The 20,061-nt window shown below is 36.4% G+C and overlaps 1 protein-coding gene across 1 annotated transcript; it reads left to right on the top strand.

The window, feature by feature from the left end:
* On the top strand, window positions 3,541–18,091 carry LOC109356966 (ALG-2 interacting protein X-like). The gene is made up of 8 exons (XM_019600630.1): window positions 3,541–4,366; window positions 6,588–7,538; window positions 8,031–8,120; window positions 9,567–9,635; window positions 9,796–9,936; window positions 16,293–16,341; window positions 17,003–17,106; window positions 17,284–18,091. Exons 1-8 carry the CDS (start codon window positions 3,698–3,700, stop codon window positions 17,818–17,820), a joined length of 2,610 nt encoding a protein of 869 aa, XP_019456175.1. The 5' UTR covers window positions 3,541–3,697; the 3' UTR covers window positions 17,821–18,091.

The following is a 20,061-nucleotide window of genomic DNA, read 5'->3' as shown; positions in this document are numbered from 1 at the left end:
TTTTACCTTCACTTTCCAATCAATGAGAATTAGTCAATTTTTACATTCTCTTCTTGCTCTTTGATTTCTATTATTAATTTCTAAAACATGATATCCAATTTCCAATTTTTGGATGATAATCATTGTTCTAAGAAACAAGACACTTAACTTAATAACACATTTTTTTATGAGAACAAGTATCTCCTCTAGCCAGTAAAAATGTGACATGTGTGTTATTTTGTTTATTTTAAAAAATATTTTTATAGAAAATGATGAAACATGACACATGTCATGATTTCACTGACAAGATGAGATAACTTATCTTCTTATACCACCAGGAGATACTCTATTCCCTAACTATAATTAATACATTTCACTTTAAGTTTGATATTATAGTAAATACAAAAATTATAACATAAAATACGTCCAATAAAAAACATTCTGATTCTTTAAAATAAAAAATACAAATTTAATACTTAATATCGGAAAATAAAAATGCGGGTCGGCACACACCATATGTCTGTCAACATGCTAGTAGTATATATAGGCAAAACATAAGAAACCAACACTATGGAGTAATTTGCACTTCCATATTTTGTCATTGACATTTTCTAATTGCTATAAAAACCATATAATCATATGTTACCACCAAATATTAATCACTTCTCTCACCTTAAAGATTAAATACTTATTTTTATTCCTCATGTTTTTTTACCTTACCAATTTAGTCCCTTAAAAATTGAAAAACGCAAAATAGTCTTCAAATATGGGTCATATAAGTCATTTTTAAGGTCAAATTATTTTCTATCAAGTCTTGTAAAACATGTTAGAAAAGATTAATTTAACACACGTTTAAAAATTTTGGAGATCATTTTAAGTTTAAAATTTTTGGAGGGACGAAATTGGTAAGGTAAAAAAACATGAGAAACTAAAATGAATATTTACTCTGATATAAAGTACATCCAACACAAAAATATATAATACAAAATACATCTAATACAAAAATAATAATATAAATCACACTAAATGTAAAAACAAAACATTCTAATTTTCCAAAATGAAATATGTAAAATTTGAATACTTAATACTATAAAATAAGAATGTGGGCCGACACACTACTAATAATAAGACTAATATATTATTACTATTAGAAAAATATACATATAAGATTTTTTAGTGCAATATTTATGCATTGACAGTGTAAAGATTTGTACACGATCAGTGCCTCATTCACCATTTATTTGCATTAATTTTATTTAAAAGTCAATGATACTTGGAAATGAATGGTAAATGATGCAGAGAAAGAGTAAAAACTCTTATATTGTCAATGTATACATATTTTTCTCAAAAATTGTATAATGTCTTATATCATTTATCATTCATATTTAAATATATGAGTAACATAAATAAATAACTGATAAAGTATTAATTGTGTATAAATAATGGTGGATCATGTCGTATATGTAAATTTTTGCAATTGTAGTGTATAAATATTATATTCTATTCTGATAAAGCTATTTTAATTAAATAGTAATAAAATATAATAATAATAATTTATGAACAATTAACTTATGACTTTGTTGGGATGCTTAGTAAATAAAAGAGAATAAAATATTTTTGGCTTTAAGGAGATAAATTATCTCCATCAACTAGTAAAGTCATAACATATGTTATATTTAAGAGTAAATTATATAGACTTTTCCTGAGTTTCAATGAAATTACACGAATCACCTCTCACTTTTTTGCACCTATACAAACTTCCCCTGATTTATACGTGCATGTTACATTGACTACCCCAGCGTTAGTTGACTATTCAATAATAGTATCATGTGCATATCACATGTTATTTAAAGAAATATTATGATAAGAATACATTTTTCAGATTTCATATAGAACATGTTTCAATATATTGCTTACAACTTGTTTGATAAAATGGTTGAATATCATTTGACAGTTGCATTCAAGTAGAATATTTAGAAAATAAAGATAAATGCACTTCTGAAACCCACCTTTGTACCCAACTTGAGCAATTGATAACAAAGCTCTTGCATTTTATATGCATCAGGTTTTGGAAGATTTGGATCTCCAAAACATCATCATTTGTCAATAATTCATTATACGCTATATTCTCCTAAAACATCAAACCAAATATAAAATCTACATAAACATATAACTCCCAACAATAAGTTGAGTTATAATGTTTCTTGAAGAACTTTATTTCAATGACGCACATTAAGTGAAGCAAACAATGAAAGTGGTATGAGAAAAGAAATTTAATGTTAGCATGAATCCTTATTAATTTCAACCTGTTTTTGATAGAATTCCATATCTAAATACAAACCACACAAAAAGGATGAGATGTTGACAAAATAAGACCATGAAAGATGATGGTAAAAGTAACAAAGAGTTGTATTTTTTGAAATAAAGGGTAGTTTAGTATTTTAGAAATTCACTTTAACTTTCAGTTAATGGTGTTAAATTGAAGGAAGATAGGTGTAACTATAAAAAGTAAAAAGATGAGGATAGTATGTAGTTTTGTTAAAACTCAGGGGTACGTGTAATTTACTCTATATTTAATCATTTTTCAGAAAAATATTTCTAAAACTAAACAAAACAGTATACATGTCATACTTTTAGTGACTGGAGGAGATAGATTATCTCCTGTTATGAGGAGATACTTTATTCTCTAAATAAAATGTCTCATAATCATTTTATCCTAGTAAACTTTTTCATATCTATTAATTTAGTTCCTAAAAATTAAGAGAGTAAAAAGAGTAAGTTCAAGATCTTGATGAATTTAAAAGAAAATAAAAATCCATTCCAGGTTAATTTTAAGTTTACTTTCACATTAGCAAATAGCAAGTGAAGTAAAGGGGAGATAAAAGAAGGGGAAATTAGTGAAGATGGAACCTTATAATTAAAATATGAAAGTCTAATATACAATAATCGAAGTTTTTGTCCAAACTATACAATAAAATTTAATTAAGTTTGTATTGAGGTTTTTGACTATTTATTGTATTATCATTGATATATAGGCAGCTTAACAATCAAATATGACCATCTAAGAATCACATATTTACAAAGTAAGATCACTAGCTAGCTGCCCTAATAATATAATGCCTTAACTTACTTGTGAATTGGCACACATAGATGGATGTGAATTCTTTGGTAAGGATGGTCTTTAATTTTTTGTCATCTCAATTCAACAATCTCAATATACTCTCTGAAAGATATATGACAAGATACATATATATAAAAAAGGAATGAATAATCTCATGATATAAGAAGATAAATTATCTCTTTCTACCAATGAAATCATGACATTTTTCATCTTTCATCAGATTCTATAAAAAATATTTTAAAAAATAAACAAAATATCACAAATATCATATTTTTACTAGCTAGAGAATAAATTATCTCCTACTGCTGAAATGAGGAGATACATTATTCTCTAAAATAAAATAGATAAAATAGAAAATTAAAATATTTTTTATAGAAGCTTCTTGTTATAATTTTTATAATTCTTCTCTCTGACTCAATATAGATCTTACCAATTACCATAACTGGTTCCTCTGTGAAGAAGTAAACCACCACGGATATACGAAGATGACTTGTAGTTATTACTATTACTGATATTGACTCAACTGAAATCTGAACTTTCTTACAACCAAACACATTTTATAACCAAGTCAATTCATCATCATCATCGCCGCCGTCCATGGCCGCGGCCACCACCACCTCCAACATCATGCTCGCCATAACGGAGAAAAAAACAAATCCAATCGACCTCTACCGCCCTCTCCGCAACTACATCTCCCTCCACTACTCCGAACGCGAAGCCCAAAACCTCGAAGACGATCTCCAAACCCTAAACCGCCACCGCTCCGACATCGACCGCCGCTCCGACCCTTCCCTCCCCGCCCGCCGCGACCTCCTCACCGCCTACTTCAAATCCCTCTGCCTCGTCGAAACCCGCTTCCCAATTTCCCCTGATCCCTACCACGTCAACACCGTTAACTTCGTTTGGTTCGATGCCTTCAAGCCCAAGCAAAAGGCATCTCTCCAGAACATCCATCTGGAGAAGGCTGCTGTTTTGTTTAACCTCGCCGCGGTTTATAGTCAGATCGGGCTTTCGTTCGACCGCGGCGCTGCGGATGGACGCAGGCAGGCGGTGCATGCTTTTGTTGGTGCTGCTGGGGCCTTTGCTTACTTGAGGGATGGCGCCGCGATGAAGGCCGCGGTTGGGGGTTCTGCGACGGTTGATGTGTCGGTTGAGTGTGCTGGGATGTTGGAGAGGTTGATGCTGGCACAGGCGCAGGAGTGTGTGTTTGAAAATACTATTGCTAAAGGGAGCACTCATGGTGTTTGTGCTAAGATTGCTAGGCAGGTTTGTGAGACATAATTGGGTTGTTCATTTTATAATATTTGACATTTGATTTTGTGAACGTTTGGGTAGAGAGCTTAATGACGTGCTTATTTGATTATTATTTTCATTGAAACAAGCTACAGAATGAAAAACTTAATCTTAATAATTTCTGTGATAATTGTATTGAAATAAGTAGAAATAGCTTTTAGGAAGGTGAGAAGTTTATATTTATAAGTTATTCTCATGAATCCAGATAAGCTGAAAGAGAGCACCACCGGTATTGTTGTGCTAAGATTGCTAGGTAGGTTTATGGGACCGGCAAAGGATATTCACAGTTTCATAGTTCGTACTGCTAATTGCATATCTATACTCCATGTCCCTGCTAATGATTGGCGATACCTACAAAATTATGATTGATTAACAATCAGTGTGAATAAGCAATTGATAGTGCTGCCTTGTGAGTTAATTTGGGCACGTCTCATTTTTTATTCGAGATTTGATTTAAGGAGGTATCCTGGCGTCGTTTGATCCATGTAGCTAACTTCACTTAGCGAGACTAAGTCTGGTTGTTGTTGTTGGTTTGAAGAATAATTCTTGTATAGAGCTGGACCACCTAAGCAGGTTTGTGAGTTATAACCGGGCTTGCATTTTTTAGGTTATATTTGATATTAGGTTTAGGGAGTGTTTGGGTAGGTAGCTTTAGTAAGCACATGTTCAATTATTTTTCTTGAAACAAGCTGAAAAAGCTTATTGTAATAGCTTGCCAGATAATCTTATTAAGGTAAGCTGAAAAGAGCTTATAGGAAGGTCAAGAACCCCATTGCAAAATGGGAGCACCACTGGTATTGTGGTGCTAAGATTGGTAGGTGTATTTGTGGGTTGGCGAATATATTCACACTCCTAATTGCATATCTATACTCCTTACTAACTAGTGATATTAGTTCTTATTTTAGAAAATCATGATTGCTTAACGAGAAGTGTGAGTAGGCAATTGAGAGTGTCAATTGTCTTAATCTTGTGAGTTAATTTGGGTATGCATCTTAGGCTTTACTTGATGTTTGATTTAAGAAGAAATTCCTGTATAAAGCTGGACCACCTAAGTAGTAATTGGCCTAGTGCACCCAACTCTTAAGTTTTCTCATTTCTTAGTTTATGCAGAAATTTCTCTTGATTTATGATTGACCTTTCTGATGTATTGGAGTTAATTTTAATCTAGCTTTTTTTGCCATCGTATAATCAGTTATTGTCACATGATTTAAAGTGTTTGATGATGTATGACAACAGCCACCTAAAACTTATCACTCCACTAAACTTCCAACCAATGAAATGTAAAATTAATTAATTCCTTCATTAACTATCCAAAAAGTTTATGGAAACTTTATGAGATTACATCCCATTCAATCACCTGCAAGTTAAACATAGTCTTTATTTTTCAATGATGACCGAATGATATGCAATTGGTTTAAGCAAGGGAGTTAGGATGGGTACCGTATTGAGTTGAGTTGTTAAACATCTGTTGGTTGCTGGTTTTATCATAAATTTTTGTAAGTTCATTACACATAATAAGTAGCAAGTAATAAGTGCTCGGCACTCACCCTCAGTAAACTTGAAAAAATATGGGTACTGTGGTAATCCCCTTGAAGTTAAACTTGTCAATATCATCAACTCTAGTTTTGTTAATGAATTTACCTTTGTGGATGTAGGATAAAATGGTCTGCTCAACTTTTTGATTTTGCATTTGATTGGTGGTAAAGGTTGTGCTCTGAATCTTGGGCATATCTAGAATAACATCTATTTGGCATTTGTGTTTTTGTATACTTGATTGCATTTTGGGTGCGAGGGAAAATACCATGAGTTGTTTTCTGCTCTGAAGCATGTTGGTTGATGGTGAATAACATAAGAACTGATTGAAAGTAACAAAATGCTTATTAAAGTTGATTACTTGTAGCATATTCTTTTTCGTTTTACTTTCTTTGGCACAACTGATAAAACATCGTTACCTATCTGTGTGGTGCATGCTCAGCTCATAATATAGTAACTGGTGGCACAAGCTCAGATGCTTCATGGTTATATATTGGAACATAGTAATTTGTATTGTATCTATTTTAAATATGTATTCTGACTAGTTACTATCACATGTTGCAAAGGCTACTTCTTTAACAACTTCGATCATTGATCTGATTCTTCACTTAATTGCACTATTTTTGGAGCTAGTTTCTAACATGCACTTGGAATCTTGTAGGTTGGGCTGTACTATGAGGAAGCTTTAGCTGCACTGAATATTGCACCTCTAAGCCAGCATTTTGAGAAATCATGGATAGTTCATGTGCAGTTAAAGGCAGCTTTATTCTATGCAGAAGCTTGTTATAGGCATGGATTAGAGCTACATGAGAAAGAAGAAATAGCAGAGGAGATTGCACGACTGAGGAGTGGAATTAATGCATTAACTGAGGCAAAGAAAAACACAAGGGGTGCTGCAGCACAAATTGTAGATGCAATTGGCAAGTTGGAGTCCAATATGAACCGAAATCTTGAAAGGGCTGTTAAGGAGAATGATAGAGTTTACCTCATGAGAGTTCCTTCCCCCAATTCATTACCTCCTCTTCCAGCATTTTCTATGGTGAAGCCAATGGCAATGAATGAGGTTTTAGATGCAAGCAAAGAGAAGATGTTTGCAAGTCTAATTCCTGACAGCAGTGCAAAGGCCCTCTCCAGGTACACTGAAATGGTAGATGACATTATAAGAACACAGGCTGAGAAGTTGCAAGAAGCTAGTGAGCTAACCCGAGTTAGGCTCAAGGAAATGGAACTGCCAGATTCTATTCTTGCTTTGGAAGGAAATTTTTCTCTGCCAACTCATCTCAAAGAAGATGTGGAGGCTGTGCAGATCAGTGGAGGCCCTTCTGGTTTGGATTCAGAATTGCAGCAACTTCAGGACCTAAGGAGGGTAAATCAAGAATTTTTGGTCCAGACTGAGGAGCTGTTACAGAAGGAAGCAAGAGAAGATTCTCAATTTAGAAGTCAATTTGGGATGAAGTGGACTAGGCCTCAATCAAGCACTTTGACAAAGAACTTGCAGGATAGATTGAACAGATTTGCAGGTAACTTGAAGCAAGCTGCCGAAAGTGATGGTCGTATTGAGCGTTCAGTTAGAGAAAATTCAGCATTTATGTCGATCCTTGACACCCGTCCGGTAAATTGTTGATCTGGATACAATGTTTCATGATTTACTGGTGTTTTATGTTCTAAAAATTAGGCCTTACTTCATATGTGATAGTGAAACATATAGTTTGCATGTGGGCATTCATTTTATTTTAATTTCATCTGCCACAAAATGAAAATAAAAATGTAATAAGTCCACCCTACCACTTTTTTTTTGTTGCTGAAGGCTCAGTGTGAAGGTTCAAAATATCAAATTAACTGTTCATTATTGCTTTTGTTTCCTAAGTTTGCTAGAGTAATTTTTTCCCATTATCATATACTTGTGCAAATTAAATTGTTTAACTATCATGGGATATAATTAGTTGTTACAACTTGGAACAAGCTGATAAAATAGTTTGAGTACTGTTGGCATGTCAATCTCTCGTCTCCATAACAAATTATGTAAATATTTTGGTATGATTTGTTTGGTTCATGGTGTCTGAGTATATTGGTAACTGAACGAATCTCCTTTGTCTTTTTCCAGATTGAATCTGCACTTCCAACCTTGGCTAGGCCAATAATGTCTTTGGATCAAAATGAAGATGCTGTTTTGGGGTCTCTCAAGCTGAGTTTGGTATGTTGTCTTTTATGCAATTGTTATCATTATGTTATGTACAAGGAATAAATCTATAACAACTTATCGAGGCAACTAATTATGGTTTTAATTTAAGTACCTTGTTTTACACTGGCATTCAATCACGTTTTGCTACATCATTGACGATATCCGATTCATAATAAAAACCTCAAAAGTCATGCATATAGTAATATATGATTGATCGATGCCTCGATGGTGTAAAAAACTTAGCGTCAGTGCATAAAAATTAAGTTAATTATTTAGTAGGTTTTCTTTTCAAGTATAATTTCTTTTTTGGTACATTTTGTAATGTTCTAAAAGTAGTCGTGGGAATATAGGATAAAGTTGGGGAACATGTTTTTTGGGGTTAGCATCATAGTTCAAGTGTAATGGTATATTGCATTTGAAATATCTAATGCGGCTAATGCCCATAAGTGGTGATTTTTGCTTTCATAAATTTTTCGACTTATTTTTTGTGGAAGTTTTAAGCCAATATACATATTTGGGCAGGCTTATGTTTTCAAAAGTTTAAAAAGCTGGAAATTGTAGTGTTTATGATGGTAGACGTGATGTTATATTGACAGGTTCAGCTACCCCTTATAGTTTTATACTTTCAAAGTTCTATCATTTGCGGCAATGCTTATTGGAACTGAGAATTGAGAAATATTAGTGGTGTTAAGCCATAAAAATGGTGCCCAGCTCATTACAGCAGAGTAAAGCTATCTAGAAAACCAGAAATACACCAACGAAATAAAGAAAAGAACAATAAGGATCTGCAATGAGCAGTCCTCCCCAGGTCAAAGACCACCCACAACTTATTCCAAATCCAGTGATGCCCCTTTCTTACTCTTGCTCTCCCCTTAAATCCTTTGTCATGAGTCTCTAATCCTCTGTCCCATTCTCTACTTGTCACATGTCTATTCAGTTATTTTTTCCTTCTTTCCTCCCATTGATACCTTAACTCCTTTGCTTCCTTTACTCATTTAAGAGTTGGGAAAATTGAAGTAGGAACAAGAATTACGATTGTAGTATCTAATGAAACTGAAACTATAACATATGACTGCTAAATACAACTCTGATGGGCTATTTCTACTAGGCTAAGCATATATAAAACTAAACCCAGCCCAACATAAAGTCCCAACAACTCAGCCCAATAGACTTTGAAAAGCCAGATAGTACTTACTAAAACAAAACTACAGTAAAACAAAACACAGGAAATAACATATAAAAAGAGCTTTACTTATGCTTTTAGTTTTCTTATTCACTACTTAGTGGGCAGAGATAGCAACAGATGACATTATAATGTGCATTCTGAATATTTGTAATATAAGTATTGATTATTTGGTAGGGCTGTAATATTTAAACTGAATATTTTTTTCATTTTTCCTTCTTCAAAATGGTCATCTTCTGTTCAGATTCTTATTATATTCGTGTTTAATATTACAGAGGCAACTAGAAACTCTGGGAGCTCAAAGGGCTGGTCTTGAAGACATGCTTAAAGAGATGAAAAGAAAGGTATGTCTGGTAATTAAATGGACTATGCCCAAAAGGTTACTCAACTTTTGTAGCTGTGAAATGCTGAGTGCAAATGTGCAACCTGGTTCTTTGTGCATCTATTACACACATTGAAAGAAAATTGTGTTGGTCATATTTCTATTAATATAAATATCTTCAGGATGATATACTACCCAAATTGATGACATCTACTGGATCTTATGAGGATCTTTTCAAGAAGGAGATAGCAAAATATGACCATATTTGTGAGGAAATAGCTCAAAATATTGAGGCACAAGAACAGTTGTTGCTGCAGATCCAGGTATTTCTCTCTGTAGACCCATCTAAGTATAACCAATGCATATAATAAGAGAAATATGTCTCAAATATCTGGTATATATTTTGTTTGGGCCCTTTTGTATTTATTACTTTGATTGCTGCAAACTTTTTTTCCCTATAAGTGGTTAGTCACATGAGACTGTATTCTTGAGGTTATTGAGTTATGATGTGCCTGAATACCTCTTGTACATTGTCAGAGTACCCGATTTAGCTGCAAAATGCAAACTTGTTATAATTATATTTTAGAGAGAAGTTAACTAATGTCTGTTGGGACGGAAGTGAAAGATTATACATAAAATTATTCGTGTACAAGATAGGGCAAACATGACATCCCTTTCTCGTACTTGTATTGGTGATTGCAGAGATTCTGAAAGTGATGGCAAAGGAAGTGGACATTTAAATGATGTCATTATCTCTCTCATTTTTGAACCTCGGTATACAATGAAAATGGACAAGACAGTCTCACAAGAAGACTACAAAAGGAGAATAATTAGAATCTAAAAGATTGCATCATGTAATAAAGCATGCCAATCTCTTTGCGTGCCTAACAAAGAAACACCTCTAAAAAAATCATTAGCAGAACACCAAAGGGAAGCTAAAAACAACCATATCCTAGATGAAGTCTATAGTCAAACAAGCACCCTTAGAGTCATAGCATTCTTCTCCAGCCATAAACACTAGACAACCTCAAATGACCAAGCACTACCAGAATGCTTAGCTAATTTTAGATGAGTCAAAACTTCAAAATTAGTAAGGAGAAATTGGTGCAAATTGATAAGCACTGGTATCAAAAGAAGTAGAATAAGAAAGAATTAGCAAAAGGAAATGCCCCTAACCAGAATCAATTTGCTTCTGCTAGGGTTCTAGTAGAGAATTTTATTGAATTAGAATGAAGAATAGAAGAATTAGGAGTACAATGGATCCCACGATCCTCCCCTGTTCCTGATTCCACAATCAGTGAACTTTCCCTCTCAAAAACTAACTAACTTCTCTTAACAACTTCCTATTTATAGAAATAGGAATAACTACCTAACTACCCAAGGGTATAATAGGTAAGTTTGGTTATTTTACTTCAACCAAACTCCCCTCTTGCCCCTTTTGTATACATTTGTCACCCTTGGCCTGGATTGAGCCTTATCAATACCCTCCCCTAAAAGAAACAACTTGTCCTCAAGTTGGAAATCTGGAAATCTTGCTTGAAGGGTGTCCACATCCTCCCAAGAACAGTCATGGTCTGGAAGATCTTTCCACTTGACTAATACCTCCTTCTTCCCTTGAGCTACTGTCCTCTGGTCTAAAAGAGCCTCTGGTTCTACCACTAATTCCAATTCTTCATTCAACATTGGAGGAAGTGCCTGAGGTGATTGTTGAGGTTTTAGAGCCTGCTTCAGCAAAGATATGTGGAATACTGGATGTATTCTGGCATGAGGGGGTAAAGCCAACTTATAAGCAACTGCTCCCACCTTCTCAATCACTTGGTAAGGACCATAGTACCTAGGAGCTAGCTTAGCATAAGGGCGCTTAGCCAAAGACTTAAGTTTGTAGGGTTGTAACTTGAGATAGACCCAATCTCCCAACTCAAATCTCACATTTCTCTTGTGCTTATCTGCCTGCTGCTTCATCAAATTCTGAGCTTTCAACAAATTTTCCTTCAATTCTGCCAATACCCCATCTCTCTGTATCACCATCTTGTTTACCTCATCCACCTTAGAGGGAATGGCCCCTGCCTTCAGTAGAGTTGGTGCTTCTCTGCCATATAATGCTTTAAAGGGTGTCATCCCAGCTGCAACATTATAATTAGAATTAAACCAGAATTCAGCCCAGGATAGCCACTCTAACCACTGCTTGGGTTTAGGGCCAGCAAAACACCTAAGGTAGGTCTCCAAGCATCTATTAACCACCTCAGTCTGCCCATCACTTTGAGGATGATAAGAAGTACTAAACTTGAGTTGTGTGCCAGCAACCTTGAACACCTCCTTCCAAAACTGGCTGAGGAACACAGAGTCTCTATCAGAAATGATGCTAGAGGGAAAGCCGTGGAGCTTAACCACTTCTTTTAGGGACAGAGTAGCAACATCTTTTGCTGAATAAGGGTGTCCCAAAGCAAACATGTGAGCATACTTGGACAATCTGTCAACCACCACAAAAATAGTATCCTTGCCCTTGATTCGGGGTAGCCCCCCTATAAAGTCCATAGAGATATCCCCCCATACTTCCTGAGGTATAGGGATGGGTTGTAAGAGCCCTGCAGGAGCGAGGGTAGAATACTTGTTCTTCTGACACACCTCACAATCCTCTACAAACCTCTTGATATCAGTCTTCATTCCCACCCAGTATAAAAAATTGGCAATCTTCTTGTATGTCCTGAGATGGCCAGAGTGTCCTCCTATGGGAGTATCATGGCATTCTGCCATTATGATAGGAATTCTATTGGAATGTTTGGACAACACCAACCTGCCTTTATAATAAAGGACCCCCTTCCTTAACTCATAACCTGGGTGAGATGTAGGAGAGATGATCATCTCTTGGATAACCTGCTTCCACTTGGTGTCTTGTTGCAACTCTTCATTCCATAAAGCAACCTCCTCACTGCTGATAAGGGATATGGCAGAGTACATAAGCCTCCTGGAAAGAGCATCTGCCACAGAATTTTCACATCCTGGCTTATAGTGAATCTCAAAATCTAGCCCAACCAACTTAGCTGCCCACTTGAATTGCTCATCTGAGAATAACCTCTGCTCAGTGAGAAATTTCAGACTTTTCTGGTCAGTTTTGATAATGAAATGCCTTCCAACCAAGTAGTGCCTCCATTTTTGAATGGCCTGGACCAAGGCCATCAACTCCCTTTCATACACAGATTTCTGTTGAGCCCTTAGGGACAGACCTTGACTCCAAAAAGCTAAGGGTCTTCCCTCCTGCATCAAGACTGCTCCCAATCCCTTGCTGGATGCATCTGTCTCTATGGTAAAAACCTTCTCAAAGTTAGGAACAGCTAGCAGAGGCAAAGTAGTCATGGCTTTCTTCAACTCTTCAAAAGCAACAGTGGCCTCAGAACTCCATTTGAATGAATCCTTCTTGAGCAACTCAGTCAGTGGCTTAGCAATCCTGCCATAATTCTGGACAAACTTCCTATAGTAACCAGTGAGCCCTAGGAACCCCCTCAAGGCCTTAATGTTGGCAGGTTGAGGCCAGGTCACCATATCCTCTACTTTAGATAAATTAGCAGATACCCCCGCCCCAGAGATGATGTGACCTAGGTACTCAATGCTAGTCTGCCCAAAACTACACTTTTTCTGATTTGCCTTCAACTGATGCTCTGCTAATAGTGTCAATACTTGTTGTAGATGATGGCAGTGTGTCTCTATGTCCAAGCTGTAGACTAAGATATCATCAAAAAATACTAGGGCAAACTTCCTCAAATAGGGTCTCAAAATCTCATTCATCATGGATTGAAATGTAGAAGGGGCATTGGTAAGCCCAAAGGGCATCACCAAGAATTCATAGTGCCCCTCATGAGTTCTAAAAGCAGTCTTCTCAACATCTGCCTCTTTCATTCTAATCTGATGGTACCCTGCCTTGAGATCCAGTTTGGAAAACACCTTGGCACCCCCTAACTCATCAAGCAATTCTTCAATCAAAGGAATAGGAAATTTATTTGGTACAGTGATCTTGTTAAGTGCCCTGTAGTCCACACAAAACCTCCACCCTCCATCCTTCTTCTTCACTAAGATGACAGGGCTAGAATAGGGGCTTATACTAGGCCTGATCACTCCTGCCCCCATCATTTCTGCTACCAACCTTTCAATTTCAGCCTTCTGGTAGTGTGGACACCTATAAGGTCTAATATTAGGGACCTCAGTGCCCTCTCTCAAGTGAATAGCATGATCATGCCTCCTTGAGGGAGGAAGACCCTGAGGTCCTTGGAAAACTTCCTGAAACAGGGTGAGCACCTGCTGTAACTCCTTGGGCACTCCACCTGCACCCTGAACCTGATGGGGTGTACCATATTGAATGAGTAGGCCTTCCCCTTCTTCCTTGAGAACCTGCATGAAGGCCCCTAATGACAATTTTGTCCTGGTTAAAGTAGGATCCCCTGTCAGTGTGAAAGTAGACCCTGCTCTGCTTATATTCAACACCATCTTCCCAAAATCCGCACTAACTCTGCCCAGTCCTGCCAACCATTCAATGCCTAGCACTAAGTCCACCCCCTTCAACCCAAACAGGTAGAAATCCTGCACCACCTCAAGCCCTTGCAAACTTAATTTGAGTTGATGACACCTCCCTTGACACTTCACTCTATGGCCATCCCCTACTTCCACAAAATAAGCCTTGGTTTCTTGCACCTTCAACCCCATATCCTCCACCACTTCCTTGGCTATGAAGTTGTGTGAAGCTCCACAGTCAATCATGACCACTACTGATCTCCCTCCTAGAATTCCCCTGATCTTCCAAGATTTGGTAGATGTGAACCCCCCTATTGAATACAATGACAACTGCAAAGAGTTGAAGACATAAACCTCCTGTCCACTCTCCATTTCTCCCTCAGATTCCTCCCCTTCACCCAAGATGAGCATCCTAAGTTGCTTCTTTTGGCATACATGATCCTTGGAAAAAGGTTCATCACACCTAAAACAGAGACCTTTTTCTCTCTTCTCCCTCATCTCCCCACTGGTAAGCCTCCTATACTCCCCTCTGCTTCTAAAGTGATCAACCTCCTGAACCCCTCTGGAACTTCCAACCCCACTACTCCCTGTTGAGGACCCCTCCCTCCTACTATTACTCATATTAGAAGGTTCCACTAACACCACCCTGCTATAGGCAGAGTTCCTGGAAGGAGCAGTAGACCTCCCAAACCCCCCATTAGGCCTCCTATTCACAACTGTATTCTTCTGTTCAATGAGTATGGCTTTTTGTATCATCTCAGCTAAGGTGCTCAGTTCATACAACTTCACTTCAGCCCTAACCTCCTCTCTCAACCCATTCAAGAAAATTCCTTTCACCACATCTTGATTAGTATCCAATAAAGCCCCTGCGTATTTCTCAAATTCTTCTACATACAACTCAACACTCCCCTCCTGTTTTAGGGCTAACAACAATTCAAAAGGATTTTGTATCATGGAGGGTTGGAATCTCCTTACCACTGCAATCTTGAAACTGCTCCAAGTAGGTGATGGGTTGCATCGTTCCCACCACTGAAACCAACTAAGAGCTCTCCCATCTAGGGCCACCATGGTTGCTTGCATCCTCTCAGCTTCTGTAATGGCTCTCATGGTGAAATACCTCTCCAATTTCTGGATCCATCCATGCGCATCATCACCACTGAAAATTGGAATCTCTAGCTTCCTCCATTTATCGTGGCTCATAGGTAATTTCTGACTTTCTACCTCCTCATCGTTCTCGCTACTCCTTTCTGGATTCTGGTTGTCACTCAGAATCCCCAATTTCGAAGCTATAGCTTCGAGTAGATCCTCCGTCTTCTTCATGCGTGCCTCATTGAACTCCACACGCATACGTAGCTCTTCTCTGTCTTTTTTCATCCCCTCCCAATCTTCGTCTTCTCGTGACATACTTCTGGTAGATACCATTAGCAAATTGCAGCAGAATCATGGGTGGTTCTCACTCCCCTCAGGCACCAGAAACGGTGCTCTGATACCAGTGATAAACACTGGTATCAAAAGAAGTAGAAAAAGAAAGAATTAGCAAAAGGAAATGCCCCTAACCAGAATCAATTTGCTTCTGCTAGGGTTCTAGTAGAGAATTTTATTGAATTAGAATGAAAAATAGAAGAATTAGGAGTACAATGGATCCCACGATCCTCCCCTGTTCCTGATTCCACAATCAGTGAACTTTCCCTCTCAAAAACTAACTAACTTCTCTTAACAACTTCCTATTTATAGAAATAGGAATAACTACCTAACTACCCAAAGGGTATAATGGGTAAGTTTGGTTATTTTACTTCAACCAAACTCCCCTCTTGCCCCTTTTGTATATATTTGTCACCCTTGGCCTGTATTGAGCCTTATCACAAATCCATTTCGTAGGGAAGACCCGTGCTCCAAAAGTCCTAGTCAGAATATTCCAAAGAAAATATGCTTCAGAGTTACGTGAAAAGAGATCAGCTCCAGTTTCCAAACTTGAATAAAACATTATGCACAGTTTTAGAGACAAAGCAGTGAGACATCTGTAATATGTTATTAGTGTTAATCCTGTCAAAGAACCAATGGTCCAAACAAAAGATTTGACATTAGAAGAAACTTTGGGTTTGCAAATTGCTTTGTCCAAAAGAATCCTTTGGCTATTAAATTATGTGATTCTAATAATTGTTTTTTTCATTCACAGGCTCAAAATGAGGATTTCTCTGCTATCTTCAATCTTGAAGATTACAAAGGTTGGTTGGTCTTGTTTGGTTCTTCTCTCCTATTATTGTACTAAATATGGTTTTAATACTTTATCACCATGGAGATAAGGTTATATGCTTAGTAATGTGCATAAAATTGAATTTCATTATGCTTTCTACTCATTAATATGGAGAGGAGGTTTTTTATGTTTTGCTCTTTCAAGTGGAGATTAAAATGGTAGTTTGAATGGGTGTAAAATTCTTACATAATGAGCCGAAGACCTTGACTTTTAGCTGCATCCCTCCTTCAGGGGCGAAGTGCCAGCCAATCACGATTCTAGAAACAAATAATTTAGTTTAGTGCATCTTAATTTCCAATAAAAAGAAAAATATCTCAATTTTATAGCTATGTACACAAAATTCCATTTTTTGCTTCAATTGATTGTTCTGAGGGCAAAAATTTGGGCGATATTCAATAGCTACCTGTGGTGCCATTGATGCTTTTTATAAGCACGTATAACGTGTTCATTAACGTGTTACAAGTTACAACTATTACACATGCTGTGTTCATGTCTGAAAACAATATCAGACACTCAAAGAAGATCCAAGTTTTGCCCTTAGTTGATCATTCATTTCATACAGAATGCACTATTTTTTTATCGCACCCTTTATGTTGTTTGATCTTTTGATGTTTCCCTCTTAATTATTCCAGCTTCACGTGAAAAATCGTACAAGCAGATTGAAGCTGCGATAGCAAAGTTCCGAGAAATAAAGGATAACATCAATGAAGGGTTAAAATTTTATGTTACCCTGCAGGTTAGTACTTACGAGATATGTCTAAGTCTTTGACATTGTTTTTATTCTCATCTGATGAGGCTAGATAAGCACTTACATTATTTCATTGCTGTTAATTTTAAATCTTCCCTAGTACTTTATGTCTGCGCTACTACAAGCAAATAGTTATGTAACAATATGTAATTTCCTGTTCAATAGGATGCTATAACAAATGTAAAGCAGCAGTGCAGTGACTTTGTAATGACAAGAAACATCCAGTGCAAAGAAATGATTGAAGATGTTCAAAGACAAGTCGCTGGTCTCAGTTTCCAAGATAACAGAAACACCGGTGCTTTTAACGGCAACTACCCTTCAGTGGGACACCAAAACCAAAGGCCCAATCCGCAACAAACCGATACTCGTCCACAAGCACCATATTATCAGCCATCTGAGCAGTCACCGGTATCCGGTTACGGTCATCCCCCTACACCATATGGTCCTGGTCCTTCACACCAGCCTCCACCGCCATACCACATTCCACAAACTTCAGGTGCTCCATATCCACCTCCTCCTCAGGCCCATCACCCACAGGCAAATCATGACTATGGCCAACCTGCATATCCAGGATGGCGTGGTCCATACTATAATGGACAAGCACAACATCAACAACAACAACCTGCATCTGCACCCCGGCCTCCTTATACCGACCAATCTCCATATCCTCCTCACCAAAGTGGCTACTATAAGCAGCAATAGTGTTCATCCTGTGTAGGATAAAAGAGACTACTCATTTTGATGTTATTGCTGCTCGATGAATAAATTGGATTCAGCTTGATCTACCCTTTTGATCTTGTCTATGTCTGTTGGACTGCGTTATTATCGGATTCTTAGTAGCTTAGCTTATACAAGATTGTTCTATGTAAAGCCTAATTTTATTAAGTTATACTTTACGAGAGGGATTTTCCCAGGTGTAAATGCACGGTCTTGAAAGGAAATACCAGTGTGCAGATTCTCGTTGATGAACTGATGATTTTCTTTTTTGAACCGGTGATGGTTGTCTTATGATAATAATGTCCTAATAAAATAGTTCTTTGTGTCATTTGGGCTCGTTGGAAAATTTTGCTAATAGTTAGATCAGAGTCAATCGCGTTCTGAATGCATCACACTATTGGTTTTCATGCAAAGAGAATAAGATCTGTCTAACTTTTTAGACACCTTGGGATGTTGATGGGATGACTGGGACGTATATGGTTTTTTGGCAATAAGACTGTCCAACTGTCTTAGGGGTTTCTATTGCAATGATATTAAGATATGGGCACGATGACCAACTAAAAGATTTGATTGAATCTTGCAGTAACTCTTATACTGGAAATGTTTTTCCAATCTTAAATTAATTCAAATTATTTTCTATTTTTCTTATTCATCTATTTTATTTCAAATTAAATTGAACTTATATAAAAAATGTTAAAGGATAACTAATTAATCGAAATCAAGAAATATATAATCCTTGTGGATACCAACTTTCTTTTATTACATAGATGACGAGACTATAGACTTAGTTTAAGCTTATCATGCGCATGAATAATTTTATATATCTAACATGTTACCTCAAGGTAAAGATATATAACTTATCCCTATATTTGTAACAAACAGTCTTATTGTTAACATATAAGCAAGCAACTATACTGTTGCACTAAGGATGCCCTAACAACCTTGGGTTCTGAGTCAACAGGAACACTCCACCAAATATTCCTTTCTATTTGAATACACCATCATGAATGCATGAAAAGAATGTTTTGACATTGCACAGTTCAGTTGAATCTTGGGTTCCTCACCTTTTTATTGGTTTAATGGAATTTACAGTTTCATCAAGTGTTCAATGTCATAAATATGAATGTATGTAGATTGTGATGCTATCTAAATTTTACCTGGCATATAATAGCAACAGTTTAGATTTATCCTGGTGTCCATATTGCAAGAAAATAACAGCTTTGGTCATCACATTCTCATTTATTCATCTGTAAGTTTTTGTAAACAAACCAACAGAAAATAAATCTCTTCAAACTGATGTCTAGATGATTTGTTTCAGTATAAAGGAAAGAATAACAGATCTTTTCCAAGAGAGGGATGTGAATCTTGAATTTTATATCATTGCAACACAATTCTCCCATTTAGTTAGATAAACGCGAATTAGTCCTCTCATATAAATTTGTGACTTTTTTGGTGAACTGATTCTCTTCAAGGAACGAGCCAAATTTTTACCTATAGCCTAAGTAAAAGAAAAGAAGAATAATTAGTAATGTACAATCACTTATATGAATAAATTACAACAAACAAGATTTTTTTTATCCTTTGGTGAAACAAAAGTTAATTTAAACCTACAAGAAGCAGCACTAGAAACAACTGTGTAAAGAGCTATAGAAACTCAACTGAATATACCCTTAACATATCAGTATTTAATAGGATAACATGCTACATATTATACACCTGCAACCGTATCAATGAGAACCACGTATCAAGTGACTATAGTTCATATCTACATGACTACTTCAATGAGGTTTTCTTGGAAAGCTTCATTTAGATTTCCATTAAAAAATTGAATTGTCCCATCATCTAGAGTCAAGGGTAGAAGCTTATGACTAGTCATGCTACATAAGAATATCTTATCTAGATAATTTTGCTTGGTCTTGAAAATGAGGTGTTATAAACCTTAACATTTGTGAATAAGGATCTAAATGCTTTCCTATGCTTGTAAAGTCTCTTGATGCAAGAAAATATTGAGTGGATTTGTAGCCAAATCATGTTAGTTGTCAATATTTTTCTGTTTTCTTAGAACCTTTTCCTTCAATGGAATTAGAGGGAATGTTAGACACCAACTCTTGGATACTAAAATCATTGGCCCAAACAGCAAACCTAGCCCATAAAATAGAAAAGAAGAAGAAATGAAGACTCACGGGAAAATATGTTAATCTAGTTAAAATAGTTTTTTTGTTATAC

This window comes from Lupinus angustifolius, chromosome LG09, assembly GCF_001865875.1.
Source record: "Lupinus angustifolius cultivar Tanjil chromosome LG09, LupAngTanjil_v1.0, whole genome shotgun sequence".
NCBI lineage: Eukaryota > Viridiplantae > Streptophyta > Magnoliopsida > Fabales > Fabaceae > Lupinus > Lupinus angustifolius.
This window is presented reverse-complemented; position numbering and strand designations above follow the sequence as displayed.

What these genes read in the sequence shown, in the direction of transcription:
- LOC109356966 (XM_019600630.1), top strand. Translation starts at nt 3,698, where the DNA reads ATGGCCGCGGCCACCACCACCTCCAACATCATGCTCGCCATAACGGAG. An exon ending in GGTCTCTCAAGCTGAGTTTG is followed by an intron (nt 8,121 to 9,566) that starts GTATGTTGTCTT and finishes TTAATATTACAG; the next exon opens with AGGCAACTAGAAACTCTGGG. An exon ending in AGTTGTTGCTGCAGATCCAG is followed by an intron (nt 9,937 to 16,292) that starts GTATTTCTCTCT and finishes TTTCATTCACAG; the next exon opens with GCTCAAAATGAGGATTTCTC.